At 30.2% G+C, this 14,093-nt stretch overlaps 1 protein-coding gene across 1 annotated transcript; it reads right to left on the reverse strand.

Moving 5' to 3' along the window:
• Positions 1-2,055: 2,055 nt before the first annotated feature.
• Positions 2,056-12,517, reverse strand: LOC124950580 (cholinesterase-like). The gene is made up of 4 exons (XM_047497504.1): positions 12,034-12,517; positions 9,414-9,687; positions 4,283-4,392; positions 2,056-3,656 (listed from the first exon to the last, which is right to left on the reverse strand). Exons 1-4 carry the CDS (start codon positions 12,208-12,210, stop codon positions 2,319-2,321), a joined length of 1,899 nt encoding a protein of 632 aa, XP_047353460.1. The 5' UTR covers positions 12,211-12,517; the 3' UTR covers positions 2,056-2,318.
• Between the last annotated feature and the right edge of the window lie 1,576 nt (positions 12,518-14,093).

A 14,093-nucleotide genomic window follows, 5' to 3' on the forward strand; every position in this document is an offset into this window, starting at 1 on the left:
CGAGAGAGAGAGAGCGAGGGAAAGAACGAGAGAGAGAGAGAAAGAGAGAAAAAGATAGATAGAGTGAGAGAAGAATGAAAGAAAGATTGAAAGAGAGAGAGAGAGAGAGAGCGAAAGAGAGAATGAGCGAGAGAGAGAGAGAGAGAGAGAGAGTGAAAGAGAGAGAGAATGAAGAAGCGTGAGAGAGACAAACCAACGGGAAATATTGTATATATGTTGGATCCCGGGTTGGCTCGTGTGCACGCGCAACAATAGCGCACAAAATAGTACGAGAGACCCCCGTGGTATTGGTTATTATCATTGTAGGAGTTTTGCATTAAAAGAAAATAAATGAATAAATAAATAAATAATTAAATAAATAAATAAAAAAAAAAATAATAAAAAATAACAAAAAAACAATTAATTAATATTATACATATATTTAGGTGAATAACAGGAAAGAAAGAAAGAAAGAAAAAAAGAAAGGAAGAAAGGAAGAAATAAAGAAAGAAAGAAAGAAAGAAAGAAAGAAAGAAAGAAAGAAAAGATAGATAAGAAAGACAAAAAAAGAAGAAAAGAAAGAAAGAAACAGAAAGTGGTAAAAAAAAGAAAAAGAAAAAAAAAGGAGTGGGGAAATGAAAGAGGAGGAAAGTAAGTAATCCCAAGATAGAGAAAGAAAGAAGGAAAGAAATGAAGGAAGATTGAAAGAAAGAAAGGAAGGAAAAAAAAAAGAAAGAAAGATGTTTAGATGTGCGCGTGCGCAGGCCACAGCCCCCAATGCATCGCAACGCTCGCCGCGCACCTCTCTCTTATATAATATAATTATACATAGCCGATACACATGATGATGATGATCTTATTACTATTATTATTATTATTAATTATTAATTACATTAATTATTAATTATTATTGCGAAAGCATCAAAATATTCATAAGTTATCCGTCGTTTGTTTCTCAAAACAATATATGTTTTTTCTATATCTCTCCGTATTAAAGCAGATAAATAAAAAAAAAAAATATCTCAGTGAGTGTTATATAAGAGCTCGCATTTTTATGATCGTCCGAATCGTCTCTCTCTCTCTATTATCACCAATTACAGAAACACCAATATTGTCAGACACTTAAATGTTACTTATTTTCTTTTTCTTTTTTTTTTTTTTTTTATTTAGCCCTTCAAAACCTTTTTGTTTTTTATTTTTCTGTTTCTTCATGATGATAATAATGATAATAATAATAATAATAATAATAATAATAATAATAATAATAACAACAACAATAATAATAATAATAATAATAGTTATTATTATTATTAATCTAAAAAATCTTCGTATGTATGTGTATGTATGTGCATATATATATGTTGATTTTCTGTTCTTTTTTTTTTTTTTTTGATTTTTTTTCTTTTCTTTTCTTCGTAATTTGTCTGTTAAATATATTTTCTTTGGGAGGCTTACTATAGTCACATCCTATGAAACTGAAAAAAAAAAAAAATAATATTTGGTTATTAGAAATGAATTAAGGGAAAATAATATTTTTTTTTCCTTTTTTTTTTTTTCCTTTTTTTTCTTTTCTTCTTTTTTCTTTTTTCTTTCTTTTTTTTTTTTCTTTTTCTTTTTCTTTTTCTTTTTTATACATTCAATCTCGGATCAATTTTGTCACACGTAACATGTTACCTATCAACTTTCTTATCATATCTTTATTCTTTTTCTTATATCTATTATGTCAATCAACGTGTTCTTAATATTAACATCCCTTAAATACTAATCGGTAAAACCGCTTTACATCGTTTGGTACAATTTTCGCTAATTCAGAAGGCACTTCTGTTGTTAGGTAAGCATTAAAAATGAACGTTCTACGTATAACATACATCATGTATGTACATAAACGCGTTACAAAGATCGATGTTAAGATAAGTACATTAATTGTTAATACGCAATATGGACGGAATAGAAATTGTTTAGTAAATCATTATCGATCGACATTGAATTATAAAAGATAATCATAGAACTGTTAATCCGTTTTAATAGAGGACGAAGAAGAAAAAAAAAAAAAAAAAAAAAAAAAAAGAAAAAAAAAAGAAAAAAAAACCTTTATTGGGCGTGTCAAAAATATCACAATGTATCGAAAAACGATGTTGCTATTATTAAATTATTTTTCAGGTAAGTCTCCGAGGGTTAAATTGAAAATCACTTTTGAAAATTAAAAACCTATCTCTCTCTCTCTCTTTCTCTCTCTTTCTCTTTCTCTTTCTCTTTCTCTTTCTCTTTCTCTTTCTCTTTCTCTTTCTCTCCGTACGTTTTATTTCGTAAAATTCGTGAAGATTGTTTAGAAATATTATTTAACGAATAAAACACAATTCGTATATAGGGATATTTATTATCATTACGATGAAGAAAAATTCAATAGATAGTTTCGATTTGTTTGCAGCCGAGGTCGTGACGTTGCAACAATTATTAGTTGCCTCTTCTAAAACTTTTGGATAATATTCGTTCCAAAATGCGAATGCTCTATAATCTATTACGTTCGGCTCGTTCATGTCGACATTTCTATCGATAATTAATATCCCAGGATCATTAATGGTATACGGATTCCATTTGACATTGTTCAAGGACGGATTAGCGGTTTTAGCGAAATTAGCTAGCATCATCATCATCACTTCGGACATCTTTTTATCGGCCGGGTTCCATTGGACTGTAGTGGTTAAGGGTAAACCCCAAACGAAGGGTAGGTCAAACATATGCGGGACACCAGCCCATTCGGGTACGTCACGTACCATAAGGTCAGTTTTCGGACGATAATCGAATCTATAAACATAAGAGGTCTCCTGTTTGGATATTTCGCCAGCGAGTAAGGTCAAACCCGAGGCAAAAGTTTTGTCAGTTTGTAGATCAAGATATTTGTCCCTAAGGACGCCTTGATCGTTATTGGGTGGATAAGGTTTATAATAAAAGAGAATAGCATCTGACAACATCTCTGGTTTCATTACACACGTACTGTTATCTTCTATATTATTCAAGATTACGTTCGATTCTTCGATTATCATACTTTCGAATTTTTTCTCGGACAAAGTACCGTCGCTCGACTCATCATCATCGGATGTCATCGACTCTATATAAGCTAATGATTGTTCGTTTTTTGTGTAACCAGCGATCAATGGTACCGCATTGAAGTTACCACCAGCTAGTATGTCCCTTGGATGTTCTGGTAAAAAAGGTTCGGTACCATTATTTGTTTCGGCATCAACGATCGGCCCCCAAGTCTCTATTACCGATGATAGGCTCACCAAAACCAATACGTCCACTCGACGTAGACACTCCATCAATTTCGTTGTCGGATGTCGATAACAACCAAATTTTTCAGCTATAAAGTCTACGACAGGTAGCTCGGTTTGAGGCGAACCTACCGATCCAATCGCATCGCCGCTCATAGCTATGGCTTTTGAAAATTTCCCTTTGCTAAGCGGACTCATCATGTGCAAGCCAACGCATATTGCGCCTGAACTGTGACCGTATATTATCACGTTCGTTGGTGAACCTTCGAAATGTTCGATATTCTTCTTTATCCAATCCAAAGCCGCAATTTGATCGAACATACCGTAATTGCCTGGTGCCTCGCCGTCCGTCGTTGTGAAGAATCCGAGAATGTTCAAACGATATGCCACCGTTATCACCAATACCTGCGGTATCAAATAGGTATGTTTTCTTTTTCTTTTTCTTTTTTTTTTTTTTTTCTATTTAAATTTTCTTTTTTATTTTATTTTTATCTCCTTTTTTTCCCCCTTATAGATATTTAATATCGAATAGTTTTTATGATCATTAATTATACGCCGAATCAGTTCGATCTCCTTTTCTCAGATCAGATACGATCAATCGATCGATCGTTCTTTCGTGGAAATAGAAATCATTGCGTGAATGGAGTGAATAATTCTTTTTATACCCCCTGTAATATTTTTACTGTATATATATATTTTTTTTTCCGGTCCGAATTATTAATTTTCATTATTACACTATTGAATATCATAAAATAAGATCATATATATATATATATATATATATATATATATATATATATAAAAGAAAGCATTCTTAATCATTTGATTATCTTTCATTTGAATAAAGACTTTGATGATCGATCGAGCTGATAAGTCGAATAGGTTTCGTGCTAAGTTATAACAGAGGTTAAAGTCTAACAAATGTTTTATTCGAGATTGTTACGACTGTAACGATGACTGGAACAAGAAGATAAATTGATCGATAAATAAGACAATCTAAAGGAATATATTAAATGGTAATTTCTTCTGACCTTCTGTTTCGTGACGAAAATCGAGGCGTCCCAAATTTTGGGGGTTCCTGTATTAAAGTCACCACTATGAAACCAAACCATTACTGGCCATCCTTCGGGTGGACGTTTGCCTGCATAAATTTCATAATTATTATAAAAAGAGAGAGAAAGAGAGAGAAAGAGAGAGAGAGAGTGAGAGAGAGAGAGAAGAGAGACGAACAGTGATTTATTTCAACCTTCTCTTATCTTTTTTATTTTATGTATTTTTGTTTGTACGTGAGAATGATAAACTGTCTGTTTTCACTTAAATTTTCATTTTCAAATTTTCCATTCACTTCAATACTTTTATTCAGATTAGGTTGATCATCCTGAAAGAATATATAAACGAACTAACGTAATATTAACTTTGAACACGGAACACCGAAGATTATAATAAAATTTATCTAAAAAATTAAAATAATGATAATAAAATCGTGATTCTTTCTTGAAGTTTGTTATAAATTTTAGACTAATTATTATTTTCATTTATATTCGTTTGAAAGACAAATCGTCGAACTCGCTTTATATTATTTTTGATCGCGATTATTACAACAAAATGATCGCTTAAAAGATTTCGAAATATTATTATTATTTTTATTTAGATCATTTGCGATCATTCTGAAAAAAACATATATATATATATATATATATATATATATATATATGTCTATGTACAAACTTTCTTGATACTACTTTTGAACACGAAACGATTATTAAAAAAGAAATTTTTATAAAGATTATACGAATATGATAAACCATATATGAACGTTTCAAAAAAATGTCAGACTATTATTATGTTTATTTAGATCATTCGCAATCATTAATAAATATGAACTTTCTTGATATAACGTTTGAACACGATATGATTATTAAAAAAGTAACTATATACGAAGATTATATGGATATGATAGATCAACTGTTGATGCTTTAAAAACAAAATTTCAGATTATTATTATTACTACTACTATTATTATTATTATTATTATCATCATCATCATCATCATCATCATCGTCATTGTTATTAATAATATGCTTGATTAGATTATTCACGATCATTTCTGCAAAGAGAAAAGACGAATTTCTTGTTGATATATGATTTTACGAATACGTCATGAGGATCATTAGAAAGAAAAAAAGAGGCATATGGGAAGCAGCAGGGGCGGGGATGGGGGGGGGGAAGAGGTGATAATAAAAAAACAAAAAAGGAAAAGGACGCATAAGATATATATATATATATATATATATATATATATATATATATATATATATATATGTAAAAGAAAGAAAGAAAAAAAAAATTGATCAACGTTATTAAGAAAGTAACAATGCATAAGGAAAATGAACTCTTTGAGTTTGAATCAGACCGCGTCGCAATGGCGCGTGCCCGATAAGAACGTTCCACTTATTCTGTGCATGGACCCCGTTTGAATATCGTACAATCTAATGAGACTCTCCCTCGTGCACAATGTCCTGAATTTCTTTTGACCCAACCTTGACATAATCCGGAAGTTTGCGTCACGAATTTCTATTTTAACCCTACGATCGAAACCAATCAATCTCGATTTCTTTCTTTCTTCCTTTCTTTCTTTCGTTCTTTTCTTTTATTTTCTGTTTTTCTCTCTTTTTTTTGTTTTTCCATTTGTGATTCTTATCCCGATCGATTCGTCCTTTGGAGATTGGATTGAATAGGTGCGAAAAGAGAAGGGAAATGAATGGCAGGTGGAGATTGCATTTGAATAAAAGAATCTAAATGAATTGTTTTATATTATCATTTGCAAACGTCCGAAGATACGTTTTATGTTAATGATTGTAAATATTATAATAATATAATGGTAATAATAATAGTTATAATAATAATAATAACAATAATAATAATAATAATAATAATAATAATAATAATAATAATAATATTACCGATAATTATAGGCCATCATAGATATATAAAAACGTGTATTATAGTATCATGAATATTGATATAATACTTATACAAAAAAATGGTCCACATAAAGTGTTTCAAAACGAGCGTTTTTGCCAAAATCGTTGTATACATACATACATAGGAGGAAAAAGAAACAAAAGGAAAAAAAAAAAAAAAACTAAAAACAGAAAAGAAAATGAGAAAAAAGAAAAAGAAAAAAAAACTATTCGTATTTATACTATAAAAATATTAGTCCAAATATTAATAATGAATATATATATATATATATAATATTAAAATGCAAATATTAACGTTTTATATTAAAAAATATCGGGTTGATGAAAGTAATCGTTCTGAATAGCCGAACTTGAACTTGATTTTGTTTTCGAGATTAAAACATATATACATATATACAAACACACACACACACACACATATATATATATATATATATATATAAAAGGATATATAGAAGGAGAATAAAGAGAAGAAGTATGGTAGGATGGATGGAAGGAGGATGAATTTTCCTTTCGGTTAGAGGAGAACTTAGCTTAGCCAAAGGCTTTGACGTTGACGTTATCGCAAGAAAGCAAGAGAGGGCATGTAAGAAAGGGCTCAAGAAAATAAGGGAAAGAGGTGACTTTCGTGACTCGCCCGTATCGTATGTCGACATCTCGAGCGACCCTAAAAGATCGCGTGTGCCGGTTTATACTCGTATTTATCGATCGACATTCATAGTCTTGAGAAATAGAAAGAGAAAGAGAGACAGATAGAGATAGATAGAGACTGTGTGTGTGTGTGTGTGTGTTTGTGTTTGTGTTTGTGTGTGTGTGTGTGTATGTGTATGTATGTATATTTAGGCTCGTGTCTAACCGTGATTTTCCTACAACTTTCATATCATTTGTCGCGTTCACCACCAACCACCAAACAGCAAACACCAACAACCGATCGAACCAGATCATAGTTCGTTAGTAAAGTAATCTTTACGTAACTTAAAAGTCTTCCGATCGAATATCGAATAATCAAAATTTTCGAACTCGTCCAGAAAACCCGTCTTACTCATATTTTCGAAATATGAAAATTTAATTCTTTCTCTTTTTTTATTTCCCATTCTCCGTCCATCTCTCTTTCCGACCTATCGCCCCGTCCTACACCGACTTCTTTCGACCTTTCAACTTTTCTATTGTATCATGCGTATATATATATATATATATATGTATTTCTTTTTTTTTCCCTTTTTGTTATTCATTATGTCTTTATATCTAATTCATGATTTTAATTAATGGAATTAATTCGAAAGATAATGAGAATTAATCGGGGATAGATTTAAATATTATAGTTATACATAGATATAATACATTGATATTATTATTCTTTGCTAAATATATTAATGATAATGATAATATATATATATATACATATATATATATATATATATATATATATATATATATATATAATTTATTATTGAGAGCGAATTAAATGAGAACGATTGGAAGAAAAGATTTTTTTTCTTCGTTTCGAAGAAAAAAAAAAAAAAAAAGAAATAAAGGGTGAATAAAAAAGGGGGAGAAAGTAATAGAGAACGGCAAAAAATAGATAAAGGAATGATTGTATAATAAAATTGGCCTTGGCCCTGAGAATCAAGGTTAAATCTTTCTGTTTCTCATCGCCTTAAATAATCATCTCTCCATTTAATACAATAGAAACCGTGAGAGAGGCAAAGAGAGAGAGAGAGAGAGAGAGGGAGATAGAAAAGTATGATGACTCACAATAAATACGTTCCTTACGTCGATCGACTTAACTACGTAGTATATTACAATCTTTCAGTAACGACGCATCTACCTAGTTCATACTATAGTCATATACAATATACATATATATGAAATTAAGTTTTAAAATAGTACATTTGTGGCGTAAGCTTTTCCATTTGCCAAAGCGTAGATAGTTGAGAATTGGTTTTTGTTTCGATTCGATTCGATTTTTAGGTTTTTTTTTGTTTTGTTTTTTTTTTTTCTTTTTTTTGTTTGATCGAACGATCGATATATAGATCATTGAGTCAAGCGTAGACAATCGACGTTTTACGATTCAAATCGAATATTCTTTTCTTTTCTTTTTTTGTTTTCTTTTCACTTTTTTCCTTGTCTTTTTTTTCCTTTTTTCTTTTGCTTTGCTTTTTCGTCGTTGCCGTCGTCGTCGTTGTTGTATTTTTTTTTTCCTGCTAATTCTCTTAATAACAGAATTGTTTAAATTTAATGTTTCCCTAAATTTGATGTTTGTATTTGTTAAGCTTAAGTAGTCGAGGATGGATTTTATTTATACTTTTTTTTTTTCTTTTTCCTCTCTTTTTTTCTGTCTGTCTCTCTCTCTCTCTCTCTCTCTCTCCCTTTCTTCTTCTCTTTTATCTTCGACGATGAAAATAAACGAAAGATTTGCTCTTCTGCATTATTTTTTTTTTTCCTTTTTACGCGAGATTCTTTTTATGCATTATCAATAATTAAATACGATAAGTTACACTGTCTGATGATACGTCTACGTTAACGTGCGTCAATATTTTTCCTTCTCCGATGTGTAATAGTTCGAGGAATGACTTATTCATGCTCTACGTGTCAACACTTGAATCCTGAATTTTTTTTTTCCTTATATATATATATATATCAGAATAAATTAAATATGATATCTTTTGTTTGTACCGATCATAGTCTACATTAAAACGTGATATTTTTGATTCGTAAAATCATAGGGGATTGCTAATGAATCGTCAATTTGCATTTTGATTTCGACGATGTTTTTATGATATATGATATATGTATGTATGTCGTGTGACACTCGACATGTATGTATGTATGTACGTACGTAAAAAATGTATTTTAACTTTTATTAGAACTATCAAAGACGATATAATTCATATATATATATATATATATATATATATATATATATATATATGAATTTGGTCAATGAATATGATTATTCATATTTCTTGACGATTTAAATTCGATATCGAGAATATGTTGGTCTCGATGATACATCATAATTTGTCGAGTGACACTCGGAAGAGTCCAATCGGTCTTGAGATTTTTTATTCTTTACTTTTCTTTTCTTTTTTTTTATTTATTTATTTTTTTATTTTTTTATTTTTTTTTTTGTAAGAACGATTACGATACTCCTTGTGGCTATGATTAAAGAACTCACCGTCAGGTACGAAAATGTTTAGAAAGAGACAATCCTCGCTCATACCCGGATCAGGCTGGTCATGTGGTAGTAATCGTGCATAAAGCTTCTCGTGCAGTTTCAAACGATTTGATACCTGCTGACAGGATGGACCATATTGGCTGGCGTTTTTTATTCCCTTCCAGGATGGTAAAGGATCCGTCACTGGTATCGAGAAACGTAATTGTCCAATCGGTGGTTGAGCATATGGAATGCCGAGATATTGTATCACCTTTTGACCTCTACCGATGATTACCTAAAGATTCACATTACATCGTACGATTATAATTATTCTTCATTTTATATCTCTCTCTCTCTCTTTCTCTCTCTCTGTCTGTCTGTCTCTCTCTCCCTTTCCTTCTTTTTTATCTTCGACGATGAAAATAAAAGAAAGATTTGCTCTTCTTCATTATTTCTTTTTTTTTCCTTTTTTCTTCTTTTTTTTCTTTTTCTTTTTCTTTTTTTTTTCTTTTTATGGGGGTTGTTTATTATATCGATTATCATAGAGGATATATATATATATATATATATATGCAAGATATGTTTTTAAAATTTATTTTTTACTAGAAATAATTATGCTCGTCTCATATTCATCGTCGAAGAATAATATCATTAAGGATGGAGGATATATTAATTAGAAGGATAGAAAAAAAGTAAAGGAAAAATATAATAGAGAAAAGAAAAGAACGTTAATGAATTTTACGTGAAGGTATTATTACTTCTCGATCGAAAAGAAATTAATTTGTAAATTTTGAATGAGAAAATCGAGATCATAAATGGCTCGATTAAGTTCACCTTTCGTTTCATCGTACGGAATTTATAATTCTCTTTTTAATTTCTATCCCATCATTCTCTTCCCTCTTTTCCCGTTCAACTATCGATCTTAACACGTTCGATTATTTCACATAGAATATAATTTTTGTTCATCGTCAATTTATTTCTAATCATTTAATGTATGCATCGTCGTTAAATAGTAATATTTTTCTGAGTCATCGTCTCTATTCACGAATATTCACGTTAGAATTGTTCGTACATGCAATGCGGTTAATATACGTTTCGCTTTTTATGAAATCGCATTATAGGAAATGTTCAGAATGACCGTGGAAAAGAAAAAAAAAAAAAAAGAAAAAAGAAAAAATAAAACAATCAAATTACGAAACAAAAGAAATCGGTAGCGATGGAGATCTATATTCCATTAAAGTAAACATAGGAAACTTCCGCAATTTTTTCTTTTGTTTTTTTTTGTTTGGTCTTTTTTTTTATATTGCACGTTATACGAGAATCCATTTTATATAAAACAAATTCGTCCCAATATTTTTATCGCGTTGTAGAAAATTGCGTTATACGGGAGTCGAATTGTACATACATACATACATACATACATATACATATATATATGTATGTATGTATATATATATATATATATACATATTTGCGTTAGTCAAGTTTTAATGTTGACTTTCTAAGTATAAAAAATATGGTATTAAGAAGATATAGGAGGATCCATTTAAATAAGAATACTTGTTCATTTATAAATAATCATAGTTAGAAATAAAAGGATGCATTGTTACTGTAATAAAAAAACTATTCCTCATTTATCCATAAAGAGAAAGAAAAAGAGAAAGAGAGAGAGAGAGGGGAAGGAGAAAAGGTACATCTTCATCAATTTCCAAACAACATGAAACGTTTGTACGTGTTCCTATTTAAATGTAAATTTAAATTCATTTCAAATATATATATATATATATATCCTCTATGATAATCAATATATATATATATAGAGAAAGAGAGAGAGAGAGAGATGATGAAACGTATTATAAACTAAGCACTTTTAATTAACTTACAAATACGAAAAATGAATTCGAATTGAAAGAAAACAATTGGCACGTTTGATTAGTCAAGCCAATGGAATGAAAAGCGCGTGTTATTTTCTTTCTTTGTTCTCTTTTCTCATTCCTCTTCCTCTTCTTCATCTTTTTCTTTTGTTTTCTTTTGTTTTCTTTTCTTTTATTTTATTTTTTTTTTTTTTTAATGAATTAACGCATCGAAAACTTTCGATTATCTCTAAGTTTTACGATTAACATTAAAATCCACCAAGGATATATTATCCGTATTATCTGATATGTTAAGTTACGTAGATATCTCTTAGGAAAAGGAAAGGTCGAAGAAGAGGAAAAAAAAAAACAAAGAAAAGAAAAGAGGGAAAAAAAGATATAAAAAAAAAAAATGAAAGGAAACGTATAAAAGTGATCCGTATGTATGTATGTATTTATGCAATAGAAAAAACAAAAAAGAAAAGAAGAAAAAGAAAACGTAATAATTCTTTTGCGAAAGAACGCTATCGGAAAATTGTAATTAAATCGTTCGAATGAATACGATCGAGGGATCGATATGCGTTTTCATTGTTATGCTAAATCTACTTTTAATGGGATATCCTCTCGTTGGTATATTTGGTATCGTAAAAGTAATGGCGGCGACGAGGGTTGGGTGAATGGAGAAGGGTAAAGGAAAAAAAAAAAAAAAAAAAAAAGAAAAAAGAAAAAAGAAAAGAAAAGAAAAAGAAACGATCAGAAAGATATAAAGAGAGAAGAAAATATTTTACCTCTTTGCCAGCGAGCACTCCTTGATCAGGTATCCTAACAATGGGCGGATCACGAGCCTGTCCTTGTCGTGCGTAAGTATTTTGACTGTAAACGAATGAGATCCTTTCGAAAAGAATGCAAATGTATAATAGACGTCGAATGAAAACGAATAGGATCGAATAGATCGGTGATCTCATTTTCGTTCCCTTTTTTTTAAAAAAAAAAAATCCAAGTTGAAATGATTTTCTATTTAGAAATTTAACGTCGTTTAGCTTTTTCCACGTAGAGGGTTGGAACCTCTACTGCAGGAGGATAAGTAACTTCGCGTGACTCCGTCCACAACTTGCTCCACGTTCCGCTCATAAACGACGCGGTACGGAACCAAAGAGACTTGCGCTCTTTGACCTCTCTTTCCTAACTTTCCTACCAACCTCTTTTGTTCAATCCTCCCTTCCTACTTCTAATTCAACCTCCCAACCCTCTGTTCCCACTCCTTTTTCTTTCCCTCTACTTTTCTTTCGACCCAACTTCGTTAACGTTTTTCCATCGAATCCCGGATTTACGTCAACGTACATATCATTTTTTTTTCTTTCTCTTTCACCTGGCTTGATCATCGATAAAAACACGTTTAGATTAATCGATAAAACTATCCTGCTAATAATTATATCGCAATTACGTGCCAGACTAGATTCGAATTTTCTTTTATAGTTATAGTTGTTATCGAGTCTTGAGCGTGTTATTTCGTGTTAGATCGTTTTGTTAAAACACTTTAAGGATTTCTCGTTGAAATAATCTTTAAGTAAAATCTATACATGGAATATTTAATAGGCGTTCGAATTAATCATTTCGTACTTGAATAGGATATTTATTTTTTATGATATATTTAATGTTAAAACATTTTCGGAACGATAGTCAAAGTATAATATTTTAACAATATTTAATTCCATTCAGGGGTCAGGATTTACGATATTTATTTTCTCTCGGGCATAAGAGACAAACGTTTCCTTTTATTTTTTTAACGTCTTAAGATTTAACGCCATGTACTTAGACGATTATCGCTTTTATTATTTAAATTATCGACTGTACGTCGGTAATATAGGGAAATACGTCGATAGTGTCGGTAACGTAGAACCTCAATAAAATTTATCGACAGAAAAAATTCTTTTATCGTTCGAGTATAACGTCAGATTTCTTCTTTATCGACATAGGATACATATGGTACATAATTAACATGTCTCATTTTCTAATAACATATTACAAATTAGTACGAGGAAAAAAGACAATTAGATAAAGATGGATACAAAGAAGATGTTCTTGATTGAGATCAGAAGAAAAAAACTATTTTTTTTTGTAAATTTCTCGCGTCTACCGATTTGATATGCATGGTGAAATATTATATTAAATAATGATAAAACGTTCATAATATATTCACCAGCTAATTATTAAAAGTTTGTATAACTTTCGAAGAATGCCTAACTGGAAACGATTATGATATTTGTATAAACATCGATATTTAGATTTTCATAGTGTACAGAGTAGTAGTAATTTAGCCCATTTATATAATATATTTAAACGTGTAATTATGTGCAGAGACGAATGAAGAGCTCCGATAATATAAAACTTTAATTACATGCATTATTTCCACCGTAACGCGTGTATACGCTTCTCTACTATATATGTGCACACATTATTCATTGTATATATTACTCATACATATAACAAATTCATAGCGTTTACACACACACACACACATACATATATTACATAACATTATACAAATATATTATACCACTTACCGATTTAAGTTATAATGGGAATGTATAAGCGCGCATTTACACATACGTAATAATATATCACAATTAAACTATTATATTGAAATACGATAGAGATGCATAAATGAAGTTGTCAAAACGATTTGACATTTCGTTTTTGTCGTTAAAAACGTGACAAATTCTTAATGCACATATGTTATACATCGTTGTAATTAAAGATTATACAATTAAAGATATTATCGTTCGTGGCGTAAGAAAGTTTTTAGAAACGCGGGGATAAAAAAGAAGAAGAAGATGAAGAAGAAGAA

Source organism: Vespa velutina, chromosome 7, assembly GCF_912470025.1.
Source record: "Vespa velutina chromosome 7, iVesVel2.1, whole genome shotgun sequence".
NCBI classification, from domain to species: Eukaryota; Metazoa; Arthropoda; class Insecta; order Hymenoptera; family Vespidae; genus Vespa; species Vespa velutina.

Coding starts and splice junctions, on each gene's coding strand:
- LOC124950580 (XM_047497504.1), bottom strand. CDS start 12,210: ATGAGATCACCGATCTATTCGATCCTATTCGTTTTCATTCGACGTCTA. Junction 4,393..9,413: donor AAACATTTTCGTACCTGACG/GTGAGTTCTTTA, acceptor AAATTTATGCAG/GCAAACGTCCACCCGAAGGA. Junction 3,657..4,282: donor TTTTCGTCACGAAACAGAAG/GTCAGAAGAAAT, acceptor TTGATACCGCAG/GTATTGGTGATAACGGTGGC.